A 21,518-nucleotide genomic window follows, 5' to 3' on the forward strand; every position below is an offset into this window, starting at 1 on the left:
ATCAAATAGTAAGCAGATGACATTCTGAAGTAGTAAGAAACAAATGTGCTGCTTCATCAACTGTCTGATAAGCGCACTAAACAAACAGGAAACACATTCACCACATTTCATAGTGTCACCAGAGAAAATTGCATGGACAGAATTCAATTTTGAATTTTTTGTTGAGTTTGTTGACAGTTTATCAAGTATAAAGATAGCATTAACATTCATCAAAATGTTAGCACAACGACCAGTCACCAATTGACTTTTTTTCACCAATTGCAATTTTTTTTCTTTGTGTCTGTCAAAGGATTCTCTCCTCAGTTTGGAGCAACTTGACTCACTGACTGAACATAGCATAATAATGCTAAATCTATTGAATAAATATTGAACAATTACAGTAAAAAATGTAACCTAAAACCTGCAAAGATATTTACTTTATAATCGTGTGTGCCCTATTTATGAAAATGTATTAAAATAGACCCATTCACTGGTATTGCGCCTGATAATATGGCAAGCCATTTTGGCCATTTTATTATGGTCCATGTTTTGAAAAGTTTAGCGAAAAACAATTATTGATTTTTGATGAGATACATTGTTAGACACTTCTCAGCCATATCACCCATCTCTACTTGTAATTTTTGAGCTTATGGTCCTCTTTTTTTTTACATCTACAACAATACTGAAATTGAACATATCATACCATATTTCTGCTTTTGCTCAGGAACAACCCCGGATTCTCCAGTTAGCCTGACTAAGTCGCCTACGTTCCCATCAGACCGCGGTCCTCGTTCTGATGAGTGCTCAATCTGTTATGAGAACGCAGTGGACACAGTCATCTATGCCTGTGGGCACATGTGTCTTTGCTATAACTGTGGCCTGAAGCTCAAGAAAATGTCCAACGCCAGCTGTCCCATCTGCAGACGACACATCAAAGACATTATCAAAACCTACCGAAGTACATAAGCGCACACGATGGGACAGCGAAGTCCCCGAGACGAGGGATGTGTTCAAGGGAAAATCGTGATACTTTGATAGTATAGTTCATGTTTTATCGGTTGAGTCTGAATCTTAACTAATTCAGGTACAGCACTGCTCATAGGTGGCTCATGGAGAGGCAGCAGTACATGCCACAAATGCGTCCATTGACCTCAGCAATTGAAAGACCTCATAATCAAGGGGAACCACTTCGATTTTTATCAAAGATTTCATCGTCCAGCCATGCTGCTACGATGCAAGGACTGTGCTGAAACAAGTTTCCCCTGGGCTGAATGTTCCAACAATTCTTTCAGGACATGACACAGAACTCAGTCAACAGCATGTGTACAGTATGTCCCACTGGGCCAGTGAAAAGAAGCACACTCACATTTAAGTCATCTCACTATGGCACAAGTCAACTTAATGTATTGTTTAGCTCCAAGTGGAAATAGATGAGATGAGTAAGTGCAGTACCGCACTGATGAAATCAAAAACCGTTGCTATTGTGCTGCTATTCATTGAATGGCGTGATTATAAACGGTGATGACGAAGTAGAGTCTGCCTCTTGTAACTTGTTAAATCTACTGTAATCTTGTGGTAGTTCTACTTCAAATGTTGGTTGTAAGTCTGGTGGTTGTGCTAGCTAGCTGCTCGCTCTACAATGTAGTCTGTTGCACTGAAATCAGCATCTTCATGGGAATACCCCATTACGGTGAGACGATGAAAGGACAGTCATGGGTCTAAGCAATCAGCAGACTCAGCAGCTCACAATTCATAAAAAAAATATAACAGGGATTAGATTCTCAGGGCCAGTTATTTTTTGGGGTTTTGTTCTATGATGTAAAGACTAGTTTCCCAAACTCTCGTCATAACCATGCCTGATGCACTGTGAGTAATCCTGACATTTACAGCTCTTCAAAAATAGCTCTGGAAGAACACGTGAAGTCAGGGGATTGTTGCCATGGTATTAGAAGGCAGTACAGTTATGACACAGCTGCCTTAACGACCATTTGTTACAAATACATGTATCTACAAGGAAAATGACCAAAAAAACAATCCTGCTGTGTGACACAAAGCGGTCACATTTTTTACTCAGTGGACGGGGATAAAAAAAGCACCCAAAACATTATTTTTATAAATTCCCATGAGTTCCCATATTAACATGTCTTTTCATCTTTCAAACTTTTCATTAGCGGCAAAGAGCCCTTGTAGACATTAAGTTCCCAGACAGGTTGAATCATTTGAATGATTCCTCCCCCACATTTACATCCTGATTTCTCCTTGTCAGATCGTAAATGCCTCTCTAAGCTTTGCTGCTATTGCATTTGTCAGCTGTCCATTATCGCTAAAATTATGTCGATTAGGGTTGGGCACTGACAATTGGGAATTGAGAAGATCGACTTCCAGTTCTCCCTGAACCGTTCAGATTTTGATAACCGGCAGACCGAGCCACGGTAGGGAACGCTCGGGCCGCGGCGCCGACCGAGAGGAGCAGCAAGCGGAGATTAGCTCCGCCGTGCTCGGCTCTGGGCAGCCCACGACAAAGAGCGAAGAAATATATGTGCGCAAAGCTTTTTCCATGGATCTCCCAAAGCGATGACGCTCGCCCAAAACCTGCCATTGTGGCAGTAACCCTTCATGGAGACGTGAGTTGCTGGCCCCGGCTGGCGACTCGCCTAACTGCTGCGGATCAAAGTGAGAATTGGCCAAGTAAATTAAGAAACTCAAATTAAAAATTTTCACTGGAGCACTTTATCCAAACAGCATCTCAAGAGTATGGCAGGACAATGCTGCTTTAATCTCAACTAATCCACTTTAACGGAACTCATGAATTCAACTCTAACGTCTGTATGTTGTTATATCTTTCTTACGAACGTCAAACGATCCGATATAAAATCGCATGGCGATAACTCCTGCCCATGCTTCGCGAAGAAGCGCAACAACATGTCACCTCCCAGGACCCGCTCGGCTGCCCAACAACATGCCTGAGATAAATTAGCGTGCCAGAAAACCTCTTAGCTGCCCACCAAACATGCCTTACATAAAATACATGAATGAGCGTCAGCCTGCATAGATGTTGCAGTAATGAGGAATTTACATTTTATGGTTACATACAGCAGACTGCTTTGATGATTAAATTTCCTTGAATGGCCTTTATATGTAGCTTTATATTTATCAAGTATGATTTGCATGGCTGGCACTGCAGCTTTCGCCCACATACCAAAAACACGCATGTTTGACACTCCAAATCACTCATAAGTGCGATTGTGAGAGTGAATGTTTTTTTCGTGTTCCCTGCGATTGGCTGGCAGCCAGTTCAGGGTGTCCCTGGCAGACTGCTAAAAAGACATGGGATAGGCACCAGCAACCCTAGTGAGGATAGGCGGCTTCTTTTTTTTTATTTAAGTAAAAATAAAATTAAAAAAAGGCCATATAAATATTGCTAGTGGTTTAAAAAATAGGTTTTAACTCCTTTGAGTAGCTTGTAAAGTTTAGATAAAAAGTAAAGTTAATCAAATTAAAGAACATAAAACTTCATATGATTTGTTAAAATACATGATTAGTTCCCTTTTTTCCCCGAAATAATTTAAAATCCTGAAAACCGAAATGGAATAAAAGAATCCGAATTGTCCAAATGCAAACAATGCCCAACCCTATTGATAATCGTTGGCATGGTTCACACATCCCTCCACTCTTTATATTATGTAACTGCTTGAAGTGTTGTATCACATTTGAATGTTAATTTATGTACTTAGAATAAGCAATGACTGTATTTTCTGTTATTTATTTTTTTATTGTTGTGGTCCAATTTTAGAAAAATGTTATTTCTAGGATTGTATGAATGTATTTTTTCATGAATCGTTGGATTAATAGAATAAGCCTTTGTTTTCTTGATTTCAACATGAAATTTTAAATGTATTCTAGTTTTGTAATAGCACAAATGGTTTGCTGTACACTGCCGCATTATAGTACACAGAGTTGCAGGATATAAGATAATAGCTTTTATTATATATACAGTATATTGAATCCATTCTACAGTTCTTAGAAAGCCATCAATGTGTATCACTCGTTTTGTGGCGATAAATGTCAATTTAGTAAGCGCTTTATTGTGAATTTGGAAATGATCAGGCCCGTATTTCCGTCATGGTACATTTTACATTGTGAGCCACGTGTACACTTAGTCATTTGTAAGTTAATTTGCATTGAATTACTATGTTTGTTTTTTTTTGTTTTTTTCAACACATTGAAGCGACTCATTACTTTTGGTACCGTTTTAGCTAGCTAACTTTTTTCAATTTGTATTGACTTTTGAATTCAAAAATTTCAAATGGCTCCTTGATTGTTGCTGACCTTGTAATGTGTTCTTTATCTATCATTGAAGGGAGGGAGAGCTAAATCCTCCGACTTGTTTTCTTGATTATGTTTTGTGGATTTGCAGTATTTTACACAGCTACAACTTTTGTGTTTTGCGCGCACATGCACATATTTTTACAACACCACAATTCGAGATTATTTAGTATAGATTTTGTGTTGTGTGACTGATCTGTTACCTCATGTCAAGTTCAGGACCAATTGTAGTTGAGCAGCCGTAAGTGTGCATCTTTATTCATCTCGGTTTTACCATAGTTATGACAGCGCAGCATTCTGAAGTATTTGGTAAATCTCCAGTTTCCTTCAATTTTAGTTCATATATTGTTAAGATGTATTCTGTGAGTCAGATGATTGTGTTCAATAAACTTTCTGTGTGTGAAAAATGTGTGTTTTGTATGTGTTTGTTGGAAAGGAGTTGAAGTGCAATGCAGTTCTGAGTAGTAGTAGTTCTCTGTCCTAAAACAGACCCAGAATGCATAATTCAATGAAACATTTTGCTGAATTAGTAACTTTCTCTGATTGGCTGTTGGCCAGGAAACGCAAGAATTTTTTTAAGCTAGAACTTTCATAATTCTCTAATTAGAGACGTTTTTTTTACAAATTAAACCTCAGTAAAACTTTGTTTTACTTGTAGTGTATGTGACAGATGAAATTTAGACAAATGTCGATGAAACCGTCTTCTATAGTGGCCAGGCAATTATAAATGAGAATGAACATCAACCCAATTTAATTTCATGTAAAACATGATATTGCCATCCAGTGGACATGATTGTTAAATGCATTTCTGTCCCCTGCATATCTCAAATGTGTAGTATTACACATGATGGTATTATAGCCCAGGATTAAACACCTTAGCTGGTTTTATGTTGTGTTACACTTATATCACTGTGTCGTGTTTCAATTGCAGTGTAACTGGCACCGCAGAAATTGTGTTAACTTTAAATGTCAGTACTAAAACAGAAAAGAACTAGTGTGAGTGTAGACCAAAGTAGTCCAGCACCTGACGGATGACAGACCAGAAAAAAAAGTAAAATGTCACTTTCCAAATGGTGGCAGAAGGTTGGGCAAAAATACACTGACGGACTAATGGTTACTACTTCGTCTGGCCTGAAAAAAATGACGGACCGGCGATGACAGAAAGGGGGCGGCGCTCTGACGAATTACAAATGTTGGACCAGCAAAAAAAAAAAAAAAAAAAGTTGCCCACTTCTGTAAATGACCCTAAAAAATAAATCAAATATAAGAAGGGGATTTTTGCTAATTATTCCCCAGCCCCCGACTACTGATTGCAGCAAGTTACACACAGTGGCGTCCCAGAAAATTTCTCAGTCTTTCATTATTACATATTGTCAATTCACTGACTAACCTCACCATGCAGCAAAGCCTACGGAAACCATGGCACAAGCACAAGAGCAGCGATGTATTCCAAGTCCAGACTTGAGGGACTGTCCTTCTGTTGTCTATTGACAGCAATGGTAGGACTTGGTCACCAAACAAAAAAACTGTATTTATTGCACCCTTTTCTAATGTTCATTAAACTCAAGATGCTTAAATTGTGTGCCACTTTCGCATTACTTGGCATTACTACTATTCAAATTGAGGGTGGACTTGCAGTTTCATTGCGTCCAATGTGATGTGATCAGTTAGTTCATGTATTAGACGTGATGAGACTTTGTGGAAAAACTATTGACAAGCTGAATCTTGTCAGTAAAAATGAAGAGTGCAAACGCAGGGTTCAAAGCATGGGATAAAAGGTAAATAGTATTTACTAAATACTGTATGGTGAATGTGTTTATGTTGTTGAAATGTTTAGTTTTAAGAAAAATATTATAAGGATAAATGTCAACATAAATGCAATCCATACAGTTTATGCACATTTGCCTGACCATTATTAATTAAAAATATCTTGAAAAGTGTGTGTGTGTGTGTGTGTGTGTGTGAGTGTGTATATATATATTTTTCATATATATATATATATATATTTTTTTTTTTTTTTCAGAAAAAAACTAAGGATAAATGTCAACATAAATGCAATACATACAGTTTATGCAGATTTACCTGGCCATTATTAATTAAAAATATCTTGAAAAGTGTGTGTGTGTGTGTATATATATATATATATATATATATATATATATATATATATATATATATATATATATATATATATATATATATATATATATATATATATTTTTTTTTTTTTTTTTTTTTTTGGGGGGGGGGGGGTGACCCTGCCAAATATAAATGAACCAATAGTCATTTGATTTTATATACTGTAGTTGTGGGCTGCGCCATTGGTGAATATGGAATTTGTTGTCCTGCATGTTTTCGATGCTGCTCTCATAAACACACCTGATTCAAATGATCAGGATTGTTTTCAAACTCCAGCAGAGCTTGCTGATGAGCTTATAATTTGAATCAGGTGAGTTTAAGACGGATGCATCGAAAACATTTCAATAGCACTTTGACAAAAACAATATGTTATTGCAGGTTGTATTGCAATCCGTATATCCTCTGCTTCGACCATAGATGCCGAATGGCTTCAAAGTGATTGGCTCGTAGGAAGACACAGTAAACTGATAAATGCTCAGAAGTACATCTGACCTACTTAAAAAATTCAACCAACATGAGGAAGTGGTTTTCGACAGTCTTGTGTGAGGGAAAGAAGTGATTTGAATAATAATCCTGTGAGAAGAGTCATCCAGACAAGTGCTAAAAAGGGTCCTGGAAAAATTCAGTTTTATAACCGTTACATTTACAACATTGATATCCAATCATGAAAAGCTAAGCCGAAATCAGCGGGAAGGTTGTGAAACTTTCACTGGTTCAAGAGAGACATCTACAGGATAACGTTTGACATGGTCACTTTTTAGTGGGCTTGGTTCTGAATCATACTCAACAAAAGAAATTGACGCAACACTTGCACTTGCTTTTGCTCCCATTTTTCATGAGATGAGGACAGACATCCCAGGTTTTTTGTTTTTTAATCCATGAAAACAAAAGAATTTCGGAAACCTTCGCAAACCTGCCAAAATATGTTTGCAAGCACTTCTTTGCTGAGATATTCCACCCGACTCGCAAATTTCAGATTTGTTCCAATGAAGCCCCAGAGCCGCCGACAAGCTGTCACCTTGTTGATGGAAATGAAAACATCTCATATTGTAATATACTACTGTATATACAATTAGATGTATTACAATTGCAATAGATATATAAAACTGTAATTCCCCAAATATAAGACGCACCTGTGTGTAAGACACACCCTTAATTTTGGGGTCAAATTCTGGTATTTTCTATGTTACCATGTATAAGGCGCACCCAAAGTTGAGCAGCATCCGTGTTTTGCCACGTTTATGATTGTGTATTTGTGCCAAAAGACCACAATTAATAAACAAGTCAAGTGGATTACCTTTCCATGGGCTCTAACGCTTAGTTGAATCAGCAGGAGACATCATTGTTTTTCTCTCTGAATTAGTAATATTCATGCGTGTGAAAAAGAATGGACTCGGACCTTGGTTCAGTCTGCTGGCTTCTTTTATTGAAAATAATGCTGTAACAATCTCAGTTAACATGAGCTGCTGTTAGCTGCCACAGGCACTTCCTGTTAACAGTCAATCGACTTCAACCCGAAGCTCGAAATTATTGCAAGTAATAATATGGTCCATATAAAAATGCACATCTTGTGCACCAAAACTCAGCTTATGCGGCTGACAATTCTTCCTTGAATGTTGTTAAAAAAAAACAAAATCTAATTCTTACGTTACAATTTATAAGACACACCCATAGTTTTGACCATTTTTGGGAAAAAAAAAAGTACATCTTATAATTGCGGTATATTTTAATATACTTGAATCGCACATGCCATACTGAACGGAAGAGACTCAGAAAACCAGTCAGCTCCGGCTTTCACCACTTACCATGCAATGCAAAATTCTCCAAGACTTGATCCGTGAACCGTTGGTCCAGTTTTCTTCGATGCAAAACTTCTCTTCTACCAGTGTGGCATTCGCTATGAGAGTCTCCGTTGCCTCAGCTGAAGAAATGAAGCTTCAATATATGACTAACTGCCAAGTTGCTGGCAAGCGGCAGGAACTGGAACATTGCCGTGAATGCTGACCGGGATGTTTTCTCCACCAGATCTACACCCCCAACCCCAATTCATAAACTGCACACAGTTATTATATAGGGATTGCAAATGCACATGCAAAATCAATATGAATCAATCAATAAGCATCTTGGAAAAAGAAAAGTGCTCTCTAACAGATTTAGTCAACTTTGTGAATATAGTAATAAACATACCTTGACTGAAGCTTTGAAGCCAGAATAGACAAGCTATTCTCATGAAACTGCCAGCATAAATACAGCTAATTAGGAAATGATGTCTAATAAAGTTTAATGAACTGGCAACTCTCCTACAAGCCAATTCTGAGTTTGTAACTTTATATAGACAACATTTAGGTGTTACTGATCTAACATCTAAAAACTTCTCAACTGATGAGAATGCGCAACACACTTCAAACACTGTAGTTAGTACCTGCTGCGAATTTGTTGAACATCAAAGGGAATGTTTTCATTTATATCATTATTTATTCATGAGTTCAGCATGCTTTTTTTTTTTTTTGTATTTCCTGGACTGTGATGTGATGAACGTTTGTAGTTTGATTATGAATATTGTCGGCATCTGTACATCTCTTAAACAACTTTTCAGGAAATTTAAAAAAAAAATAAAAAATCATGTTTTTTGAGCTTTTAACATCCTGTGCAAGTAAACTCCACCACTTTAAATTGGTCAAGAAAGAGTAAAAAACAAAAAAAAAATCATGTTTTTTGAGCTTTTAACATCCTGTGCAAGTAAACTCCACCACTTTAAATTGGTCAATAAAGAGTAAAAATAAAAAAGCCACATGGGAGCTGACCCCTCCTGCAGTTAAGGGGGGGGGGGCAAATTCCAAATACCTGAGGTCAAAATGATTCTAAATTTATCAATCCTTCCATTATCTTCCTCTTTATCCTGGGTCAGGTAGCGGGGTCAGCAGCTTGAGCAGGGTAGCCCAGACTTCTCTCTCCCCAGCCACTTGTCCAGCTATTCCGGGAGGATCCCCAGACGTCCCCTGGCCAGCCGAGAGACATAGTCTCTCCAGCGTGTCCTGGGTGGTCCCCGGGGAATCCTCCCTGTGGGACATGCCCGGAACACACAAGGGAGGCGTCTCGGGGGCACCCTAACCAGATGCCTGAACCACCTCAAGCATCTCCTCTCAACGTGGAAGAGCTGCTCGACCTTCGTAGGTCATAGGTGAGGGCAGGAAAGTTGGATCAACCTGTAAATAGAGAGTTTCGCCTTTCGCCTCAGCTCTTTATTCACGACAGACCAGTACAAAGCCGCACTGATCCTCCTGTTGATCTCCCGTTCCATCCTATCCTCATTGATGAACAAGACCTAAGATACTGACACTCCCCCCGAGTGGACCCCGCATCCCCGACCCGGAGAAGGCACCCATTTCCAACTGAGGATCATGGTCTTAGATTTGGAGGTGCTGATCTTCATCCCGGCCACTTGAAGGTCACAGCCTGGGGGATCCAACGGAACCACATATTCCGCAAATCGCAGAGATGCAATTGAGACTCCTAAACCGGACCCCTTCAACGCTTCGGCTGCGTCTAGAGATTCTGTCCATAAAGGTAATGAACAGAGTCGGTGACAAAAGGCAGCCTTGGCAGAGGCCAAGCCCCACTAGAAACGGGTTCCACTTACTGCCGGCAATGTGGACTAAACTGGTGGAATAGGAACCGAACAGTACAGATCAGGGTGTTCTGTACTCCGTACCTCCAAAGTACACCTTATAGGACTCACCGAGGGACGCGGTCAAACGACTTTTCCAAGTCCACACACATGTAGACCGCACCGTCGAGGATTCTGCTGAGGTTGTAAAGCTGGTCCACTGTTCCACAGCCAGGACGAAAACCAAGCTGCTCCTTCAGAGTCCACCACCTAACTATTATAAAAACATTGCCATTGAAAATAACTTTTTGCAACTCCCTGTTCTTCATAGGAAACAAAAAACACAGAAAAATACAGCCCTTAGCCCGATATTTTTTTTTTTCGTGGCGATTTTCCCCGAGCAACCTTCTTCTGTAGATTATGTGTAAAGATGAGACCGAAAAGTACACAGTGCTGCACTGACTTCTGTTAGATGCATACACTGGCCTTCGTTTAACATTGTTACAGTTTTGTATTCAACCAAACCACTTGCAAGCGAACTAAGAGGGATTTGGTTGTTTTTATATCTATACTTTCAATAAATCTACACTTTCAATAGATATACAAGCAGAAGAATTGCGCTACAAAAGTAATGTATGTACTGCAATGCATTACTTTTTGCTGCTACTGTACAAGGTAGTGTAAGGTATTACACACAAAAATCGAGTAATATTCTACCCGGTGAAAATCACAATGTGCATTACAATGCATGATAATAAAACAAACAAAAAAACTCTCCTAAACCCTTTCAATGTATAATATTAATTGAAGCATTTGATAACAAGAATGCAGCTCATTTGGTTGGCTTGAGATATTGTTGGTATGCAGAGAACTTTGTGTACGTTGTTTTATTTGTACGTTTTTATTACTGTATTTTTCGCACTCTAGGGTGCACCTAAAAGCCTTCAATTTTCTCAAAAGCTGACAGTGCGCCTTATAATCCAGTGTGCCTTATACAGCATATAAACTGCGAGTTTTCATTTTTGAGGGACAAAAAAATAATAAAATAACTTAATCACCATGTCAATTCTTCATTTTTTACCAGTTATAAATGTATTTTTTACAATTAATTTTTTTATACCACCATGTGTGAAATTTTTATATGCTATACTGTATATGTTCCATTTATGAAGCAATTTATATGTGGACAAGGCACAAAAACCGCATGTTTCTGTAAAAGAAAGCAATTGATCAATTCCAGGAACTTTTTAAATCAACAAAATAATATATTTGAAGGTTTTTTTTTTGCAATTTGATTAAAAAAAACCTAAAACCACCTAAAAGCCTTCAATTTTCTCAAAAGCTGACAGTGCGCCTTATAATCCAGTGTGCCTTATACAGCATATAAACTGCGAGTTTTCATTTTTGAGGGACAAAAAAATAATAAAATAACTTAATCACCATGTCAATTCTTCATTTTTTACCAGTTATAAATGTATTTTTTACAATTAATTTTTTTATACCACCATGTGTGAAATTTTTATATGCTATACTGTATATGTTCCATTTATGAAGCAATTTATATGTGGACAAGGCACAAAAACCGCATGTTTCTGTAAAAGAAAGCAATTGATCAATTCCAGGAACTTTTTAAATCAACAAAATAATATATTTGAAGGTTTTTTTTTTTGCAATTTGATTAAAAAAAAATTAAGTTTAATATTGAACTGACTCATAATCGAGGTCTTTGAAACTCTTGATTCATCTTGGCACTGATCTAAATGGTCCATTAATATAATCAAGAGGTATTTTTCTCCATTCTTCAGATAGTACTTTCCACAAATCATCTTTATTCTTCATTTCTGATTATCTATTAATAAAGATTGATTGGTTTATCTGATTGATTTCCTTTAGCGCCAGCTCCATCTAGTAGATGCATAACGCAACCCCAGCCACTACTGTAGCTTCTATTCCATGCGCCTTATAATGCGGTGCGCCTTATATGTGAAAACAGCTTAAACTATGCCGTATATCGAAGGTGCGGAAAATATGATACTTAAGTTTAGTTTAAGGTCATTGCACTGGATCTTTAATGAACTACATTGAGATGGCCAAATCCATATTTCCAGGTATGTTGGTGTCATGCTGCAATAAACACAAATGAGTCTATCAGCAACTCTGTCAATAAATATATGAAGGCAACAAACACGTGAAGAAATGCATAAACAATCAAGATAACACGTTTAATCTTTTTGGGGCGATGCAAGATACAATGTAAACATGTACAAGATACAAAAAAGGCAAATGACTTGTCAAAAGTGAAATGGTAGATAAGAAAATGGCATTTTTCAAAGAATTGCGCAAATGCAGAATGTTTCCAATCCCAAGGGGCCACTCTGAGCTTCGTTTTTTATTTATTTATTTATTTTTTATTAATGCCTTTTAGAGGGTTGGACGATCCTCATGACAGACCAAGCTAATTGTTTTGACACCTGATGACTCACTACTGGATGATTCATTGGCATTTACAAAAGCATTTAGTTTTCAGCCAAAATTTTAGGGGTTTAGAACGCAGCTGCATAATTATGCTTAAAACGGCACGCACACACACACACACACACACACACACACACACACACACACACACACACACACACACACACACACACACCAGAACGCACCTGCTGAATCCAACGCAAAGGGCGAGGGTGCATGTTAGTTCGTATCAAAATGTAAGCTTTTTAAAACTGCAAATGCAACAATAGCCTCCACATTCCAGGAGTCACTCAATTTCAGTCACATTTGAGCACTCATTTCTCGCACTAAATAGTTTGTGATGTAGCACCGGCCAAAGGTCACCACACTATTCTTGTGAAGGAACCTTTTACCGCCGAAGAGCATTGTTGATCAAGATAAACTGTAGTGTTCATTCGAGAGTGGAATTTGGGTGTTTAATGCCTGGACACGGCTGCTTTCTGTCACGCAAACATCTCTTTTTTTATGGCTGATGAAGATTTCACACGTGAATCATGCAAGATGGGGTAAAATTCCCCCCCAGCTTTCGTTGGCCCAATTTCCAAGAAACAAAAAATGTTCAACTGTTCAGAACAAAAATAACAATCTGCTATTTACCTCTAATCCAAACTGCCACACTTGTATAACTTCTTAGAACGCTTACGCCTCATACTACTGTCAACAATTTTTTCATTTGATATATTTTGATCCATTTCAGTCTCTTTTCTTGTCTTAACTTTCCTACATGCGAGAACACAAGCTATTCACATGCTAGATTCACCTGTTCTTAAATTCTGTGGTTGGAAAATGAGCGCTGTTGTGTCAGCTCCATCAATCCATTCCTCCAGATCCTTTTCAGGGTCGCAACAGCTCACCAGAAAGCTGGAGCCAACTCCAATTCAACCCATCAGTTGTTTGTATATACCGTAATTCCCCAAATATAAGAGAGGAAAAAAAATAAAGGCCAAAAGTATGGTTGAGTCTTATAAAATGTAACTTAAAAATGTGATTTTTTTTTTTATTTGACACCATCAGCCGAGGTAGCATTATTTTTAATAAAACAAGCAAGAAGAATCAACCAACGTCCGAGTCCATTCTTGTTCACGCACAGGAATATGACTAAAACGGAGAGGCTCATGTAAAAATGAGGATGTAACCAGCTCACTCAATTAAGACTGCACCGGTTAGAAAACACGGAAAGGTATTCCATTTGACTCGTTTATTAATCGCGGTCTTTTGGCATACAGTGTACACACGATCATAAACTTGGTGAAACATAGATGCTTCTCATTTTGGGGTATTTATGGGAACTCGAACCATGTTGCGAGGAAAAGGAATAACAACAGCTGCGAGCGCATTTAAGGTTACACTGACCGCTCACAATGTGGGATATTTGAAACACACTTAACCTAACGCGCAACAGATGTATAACTTACGGATATGAACACAAGAAAATAAGAAGCGTTTGCAAAAGATGATTGATTCTGTCTTGCTATAGTTTTCACATTGCTGCCATAGGGTTGCTGCGTCTTATTCATGGTAACAGAAAATACCAGAATTTGACCCCAAAATTAAGTGTGATTTATACACAGTTGTGTCTTATATTAGGGGAATTATGGTAGTCATAATATTCTTTTTTTTTTCCACAGCTAGCAAAACTGATTATCAATACCACCTTGTTTCTATCCAACTCATATTCTCAAAACTCTACTCGACTCAATGTTCCAATCTTTACAACACAATCCATCTCGTCAGACAAATCTACTCTCTCAAATATCTCAATCATTTTACACCAGGCTAGGCTTGATTGTATCAAAAAGTATGGCACATAAGGAGGAAAACCACAGAGTGGCACGTAACACTGGCCAAATCATCAAATCAGCAGCTAATGGTTGCAAATAAGATGCGCCATCCATTTTGAAACAAACAACAGCCGAGGGAACACGCACGATGATACCAGTGTCAAGCTCAAGAAATATTTTGGGAAACTTATTTACACGGGAAATCGGCAACAAAGACCCATTCTGCCATTGGGATGTGTGCGTCTAACATGTCTTAGTTATATATACGGTGGTATTTCTACTTAGGAATACCTCGTTACGAAAAATTCAGCTTACGAAATGCCTCAGCGGAAAAATAATGTCCAGATACGAAAGGCAACATTGTTGGCTATGAGACACGAGACACCGGTGCTCATGCCAACATGATTGTCATGTAATACGTTATTATAACCTGTGATGTCTACCGTTGTTAGTCTGGCCTATAATTTATAAATATGCCAGTTTGCCCACGAGATGGTTTTTTTTGCATTGACGTTTACTGTGGTCTTTCACTTTTCATTTTTACTCGTTTCATCCATGCTTTCCGCCAACAATTTACACCGTAGAACTGACAAACATAATATTGACTTTAGCTATGGCTAACATCGTACACATTCACATAAAAACATGTGTAAGATACCTTTTTGGGCTGTCGTGGTTGACTTTAGCATTGTTAGCTCGTCAGTAGCACTTTATCATCTCACAGCAAGCACTTTGCATGACCCCAAACCAAACTTAAGTAAACTTACATGCTCAAAGTAATCCAAAAAATACATATTATTACTCCTGTGGACTTGTAAATGATTACTGGATCACTGGAAATGTAAAATAAAAACGTACAAATATAAATGTCCTAAAAGGTGTCTCTCGCTGCACTCATCACCAGCACCACCTCAAGGCAAACAAGTGAACTGCATTCATATTGTCAACTGCTACAATGAATATGATTAATTTAAAGGGATGGTTTAGGAGCGCTTTTTTTCTTCTTAATTCTGTACAAGATACATCTTGATTATTATGCACTAATATAATTCTAACATGTACTCATTGCCGTTTTTGATGCATCTTTATAATGTAATAATTTTCATGAAAAGGATATAGGAGCGTGGGGGCGCGGTGGGGCGGGCTTGGAACGGATTCAGATATTTAAAAACGGCTCTATTTATGAAAGATTAATGTTAAAAATATACTCCCGTAACGAATTAATCTCGTAAGTAGAAGCACCACTGTACTGATTTTGAGCTCAGAACCTTTGTTGTGGTGATTTGAGGAGAAAAATAGTTTTTAGTCTGAGTGAAACACAATCCTCATCACTTTTAGATCATTCTTACTACACTGCAGACCATTTTATATTGGTTAGATTGTATTTGTTTTGCAATTGGTGATCACAAAAACTATTTTGAAATTCAAAATGTTCTAGGACTTTCTTTTCAGAGTCAGGTTTATTTGCCCTCTTCTCCCTAGCGCTAAAATGACAAATACTCGGCTGAAGGTGCTTTGCTTTTACGGGTGCACTGCTGAAAGAATCCAATGTTGGTATGGCTGTTTAGGAACCAACTGTAAATGTCAATTGAGCCATCCACGAATGTAATGAGCAAAAACACAGGAAAAGTTGATGGGTTGGGCGTAACATATGCACAAATATCAAAATTTCATCCAGGCACAAAGTTGACAGCTCAGAGGAAGCCACGAATCTCTATCCCCGGAGAAGACTTAGATGGCAACTACAAAATAATACAATAGCATTCCATCTTATCTTTTTCTCCATTGGCAGTTCCAAGAAAGCTGAGTAGAGACTCTCATATTAATGGTGTAATGTCATCAAGGTACAAGAATATAAGGTGTCACATTTTGCTTTGGTCCAATTAGCATGAGCAAGATTTTTCATTTGATGAGAATGGGATGTTTTTGCCACGTTTGCTATTTTAGACAAAGATTTGATAGTCGGAACTGTGTCCTTCTTGTTGTTATTTTCTAGACCTGTAGTCATTCCTCCACACATTCCTATTGCACATTTTATCTTGACCCCACACACACCAATTACACTAAGTACAAAAACATAAAACAATTCCCCTGCAATCAGCCAAGTAAATTCAAATTAATAAAATAAAAGACAAAAAAATGGCATACATTAGCAAAAATGTTCATGCGTAATGCACATTCACATAATGCCTTCGTCTTGTTATGCTGCCTTATGGCAAGGGAGGATTTGCTTTGAATAATTGGTCCATAAGTTACTTTTTATCCATTGCCACAATGCAAATGAAGCCCCAACCCCAACTTTAGAATGTGTGATTACGTAATTTAGTGTGGCTAATGAAGCTGATTGTCAAACAGACATGAAACAGTTTACAATAAATAAATAGCTCAATCAGGCATTATGTAAATTACAACAAAGATGAAAGAAGTGCCCATGGTTTGTCGTTGTAGCACACAGAAAAACAAAACAAACAAACAAAAAAAGAACATCTCCTGGTTAGTGTGAGGACAAGATTTGAGGAGAAAAAAAAAAAAAAAACTTTTCAATGACACATGAGATCTCCGTTTCACAATGTTACTGCACCTGTACAGCGTATTTATTGTCACAAAGAGGATCTTGTGTTAACACATTTCGAGGCGAGGAAAAACATAAATAATTTCAACTAGTAGCTATGCTGAGTGTTGGCTGCATCTTAAAACGAATGCCCAGTAATAACAAAACCAAACAAAAAAATGCTTTCATGTGCACTCATCAACAAAACAAAACCACTTCAGTCCTCGTTACTGTAAGTGTGCATTCACATTTAAAATAAAATAAAGCATACATCGCATTGCCAAAATAGATAACTGCAATCTAGCAGATGGGTTTTTAATAATACTGTCCCGCAGAATAGAATTAATAATAAAGTTAGCAGTGTTCATTAGAAAATGTATTTCAGCAGTCTTGAACATCAGCCATTTGAGCTGTGAAAACTCTTAAATGCAGAGTCTGAAAATGTTATTTTCCATGTTAGTTTTTTGGAGGGAAGGGCATTACAACTGTAAAAATAGTGAGTGTACCCTACGCTCAACAAATGTGACATCTAAATTGATAGTACTGTTTGGGAATTATTTTTTTGCTGTAACAGTTAGTACACCCATATGTTGAAACTCTGGATAAAATTACACAAATAAATATGATCATAATTTCTTGCTTGCTAATATAGTTATTACATTACCGAATCGAAAAAAAGTTTGGTATACGTTTAGGGTTGAAAAATTAATAATGTGTCAAGAGCTCACTGAAAAAAATGGCATTAAAGCACTTGAGGCAAGTAATGTCAGTGGTCAAATAGTTGTGTTGGAGCACCGTTTATTCTTGTCAGTGATGTCAGTATTTCTTTCCATCATTGACGACTACACAATCTATTTGTATTATCAAGTTGTTCCAGGTTTCTAATGTTTTTCAGTTAAAACAGTTATTTTACGTACTTAGTGGAACACTTTTGATTACTCGTGGCATAAATAAAGAATACGTGGTACGTTCACATTTTGGGCTTAATGCGATGTAAGGGCTCATGTTCTTGGAATTTAATTATTTCACAATAATTCCAGTCTTTAATAAACGCATCCGCAGTAACAGTAGTGTCATCCAGTGAAAGATAGATGAAAAACAGTAAAGCAAATTAATACTTGTAAGCGCTTGGGAAACGATCGGTTCTTGTAAAGCTATAAATTACTCCCCAAAATGGTTATTTCTTTCTACAATGTAAAATACGTTTGTGACCTAACAGATGATTTTTACTGTAACCCATCCATCTGTCCATCCATCCATCTTTCAATCCTCCCTTCCTCATGGGGGCGCTGGAGCCTATCCCAGTTATCTTCGGCCAGTAGGCAGCGTAAACCCTGAACGGTTTGCCAGCCAATCGCAGCGAACACATAGAACAGCAGCCATTCACACTCCTAAAAACTCTCAAAAACTCACCTAAGGGCAGTTTGGAGTGTCCAATACACCTGCCGTGCATGAGTTTGTGAATGTGGCAGGAAACAGGAGTGGCTGGAGAAAACCCAAGCTAGCAAGGCTCACACAGAAAGGCCGGAGCCAAAATCGAAACTTGTGAGGTCTTCCACTTCCACTTTTTTGTTTGTTTGTTTTACCCATTCCACTACGTTTAGCATAAAGACGCAACTGATTATTGGTATGACTATACTTTGCCATGAATTAGATGATTGTGTGTTTTGCAATTGTTTTATAATATAAGCAGTTGGCAGATGAGAGATGTCACAAGAGAGCAGAAATAATTATCTAAGGAAGACATCAAACTAAAGACATTCGCACACAAAAGAACACCAACACATACGATTATTCTTTGCTTGATTAGCAGAACTTGAAATGATGTTGTCGGCCAATCAAATGTGTCAGTTTTTCTTAGGAGCCCAATTCATAACTTGACGTTGGAGCCACTAAGTGGCGGCGTTCCAAGACATATGGCACATTTAAAGATTTGATGGTGCAGCAGTTTTCCATCCACCGTTTAGTACTGCCATTTAAGGTGAAATACAAAAGGCACTTGACCATCACAACCTGTGATAGAAATATAGAAAACCACTTTTCATCTTATGTTTTAAGGTGGTCCTTGACAAATATGGCCAATCCTTCGCTTTGTCTCCCAGGTAAAATACTTTCACACTCCAATTCACATATATTTTAGTAAGCCAGCACTTGTGTCTTTCAGTCTGTTCTTTATAAGTGGCTATATCGAAGAACGTATTGCTTGTGGGAGACCGTTAGAAACATTCTTCGGGGACGACGTCACCCACTTCCTCAGGGACATCAAAAAGAAAAGGGGTGAGTGAAATAGGTGGCCTTTCATTTCTTGCGCTCTAGGTAGTTGGATGGGACCCAGCCTTTACGGGGAAGCAAGCTATCCTGCACCTGGCAGTACCACCAACCATTGGGGTTTCTCTCTAAGACCTCAAGACAGGTGCCCTCGGTGAATCCCATAGTCTCTTCGTCGCCACGGTAATCTGCGATGGAGACGTACAAATCCCTGCCAAGGTTATTTTTGATGAGCTGGCTTTTCTCTATGGGTTTGGGACGAACTGTGGACACGGGAATACCGTTGCGCTGACCAAATCGACCGAGAGGGTCCTGGACATTGCTTGAGCCGAACCCGCTCACGGAGGACCCGAGGTTGGGGCGCTCGGCAGGTCTCGTCTGACTCTCAACCACCACGTGTGGCCGCACGGTGCTGAATGAGGCGTTTCGGTGGACACCGAGTGTGGCGGAACCTGAGCCGTAGTGATCACTCCTGCCCAGGGAGTCGTTTCGTCTCAGAGATCCTGTCATGTAATGCGTGTCCTTAGTTGGCTGCGTTGACGTTACGAATACAGACTGAGGCCTTACTGCCACTTGCCGTACCCCGTTCCTCATCCGTACACTTCCGTTAACCACCCCAGATGGCTTTGAGAAGCCGCCAGGAGGCTTGGAAGGAATGGGTGGAGTGTTCCTCCTCAGTCCTTGATGCTGCTGGGTCAGACCCTGAATATTGACGTTATTTCGAGCCGTGACATGCTTTTCGTTTTTCTCAAGGCTATCGGACTTACTACCACCACTCCCATGTCCTTCTGACTCTCGCCTCGCAGCATCAGCGGCTCGCTTGACGGGTTCCAGAAAGTATGAGGGAGCCCAACCCTCCTCGGAACTCCAGCGCACGTACCACCAACCGCTCTCTTGCTTCTCCAGAACCTCAACCTCCACCCCGGCTGGAAAGCTGATCTCAGACTCTTGGACTTTCTGGTAGGCGTCCACAGAGCGGTAGAGACAGGAGCCCTCTATGTCAGAGTCTCCGTAGCTACTTTTGGAGTACGCAATATCTGATGTACTGCGTGAACACATAGATTCCTCAGATGAAATTACAGAGGCTGTGTCCGAGTCTTCCCCGCGAGGAGGCTTGGATCCATGCCGTAAGTGACTTGTGGGCCTCAACTGCCGTCTTAGCGAACTGATGTCCATCCTCTCAGGACTCTGGGGCTCTGATTTAGTCAGGAGGGGTTTAGGTCTGACAGAAGGCTTAGGCCGAGTAGAAGGGCTCTGACCTATTCGCTGCTCCACATCCTGACATTTCTTGGAACCTCGATTCAAGTCGTCTGATGAAGAATGGGGACTGTTCTCTCGGGACAGGTAGTGAATGTCTCTATTTCTACCAAGAGTCTGACTTCTTCTATTCATCTCTGGGGCCGTTAGTTTTGCAGGGTGACCAGGCAATGGTGAAGACCCAGAGGGCTTGCGTGGAACTGTAGAGGAATGGTAGGTCCTTGGATAGTTGGTCTCGCTTGACACTTCGACTGTTTTCCCTTCTATCCCACTGCTAGGGCGAAAGCCATCGTTTTCATAGATACATTCCTCTTTAGAATCTTCAGCAAGAGATCGAAACGAGGCCCTTCGATGGGTGAAAACTGGTGATTTCTTGCAAACGGGAGGGGAAGCTTTACTTGAAGGTGGGGAACTGCGATACTTGTTGCTGACTACATTGCTGATCTTAACATCCAGGGAACGCTCATCTTTGAGAGAATCTGTATCTGATTCGCCTTCACATCCCACTGCAGGAACATCATATTCAGGTTCCTCGTACACAGATCTTTTCATCGAGTCTGATACTTTAGGAGCGGTTGTGGTATGAGGGGTAGCATCCTCAGAATCGTTCTTTTTCACAGGCGGGGCTGGGGGTGGGACTTTGGGCCTGGTCAAGGTGCTGGTTCGACGGCTGATGTTTGGCTTCTTGCGCTTGTCAATGTAGGAGCATGGTGCCCAGCCCTCCATCTCTCCGATCTGCACATACCACCAACCTCCAGGGTTCTTCTCTATTACCTACAGAACAAGGGAAAAACACTTTATTAGTACTGTACGCCCCGCATGGTAATGTATCCTCTAATGGACCACAGTTTTCCACATTTGCATTGGCACTGTGTGTATGTGCCTGGTGCGTGTTCACCTACAAACACTTGCTTTGAAGTGTGTGAACATAAAACTACTAAAAGATGCACCAGCCTTTTCAAATCTCCAGAACGGATTTCTTTTGTTTTTACCAACGATTACACTGATGAAATGGTGACAATCTTTTGACATTTCATTCTCTGCAAGGCATGTTTGAAAGCGTGTCCTGTGTTTAAGGAAAAAAAGCAATATGACC

The 21,518-nt window shown here is 39.2% G+C and overlaps 2 protein-coding genes across 3 annotated transcripts in view; one reads left to right on the forward strand and one right to left on the reverse strand.

Moving 5' to 3' along the window:
• Positions 1-4,712, forward strand: part of neurl1aa (neuralized E3 ubiquitin protein ligase 1Aa) — a 28,136-nt gene extending 23,424 nt beyond the window's left edge. Inside the window, exon 6 of the mRNA XM_088419695.1 lies at positions 704-4,712. Within this exon, the coding sequence (XP_088275821.1) occupies positions 704-945 (242 nt within the window). The 3' untranslated portion in view covers positions 946-4,712. The remainder of the gene's footprint in view (positions 1-703) is intronic.
• A 7,547-nt stretch (positions 4,713-12,259) lies between these two features.
• The window catches only part of sh3pxd2aa (SH3 and PX domains 2Aa), an 89,161-nt gene continuing 79,902 nt past the window's right edge, over positions 12,260-21,518 (reverse strand). For both annotated transcript variants that reach the window (XM_088419341.1, XM_088419342.1), the window contains exon 14: positions 12,260-21,196. In XM_088419341.1, the coding sequence (XP_088275467.1) occupies positions 19,196-21,196 (2,001 nt within the window). In that variant the 3' untranslated portion in view covers positions 12,260-19,195. The remainder of the gene's footprint in view (positions 21,197-21,518) is intronic.

This window comes from Hippichthys cyanospilos, chromosome 7 (assembly GCF_059441005.1).
Source record: "Hippichthys cyanospilos isolate Australia breed blue-spotted pipefish chromosome 7, RoL_Hcya_1.0, whole genome shotgun sequence".
In the NCBI taxonomy this organism is placed as follows: domain Eukaryota; kingdom Metazoa; phylum Chordata; class Actinopteri; order Syngnathiformes; family Syngnathidae; genus Hippichthys; species Hippichthys cyanospilos.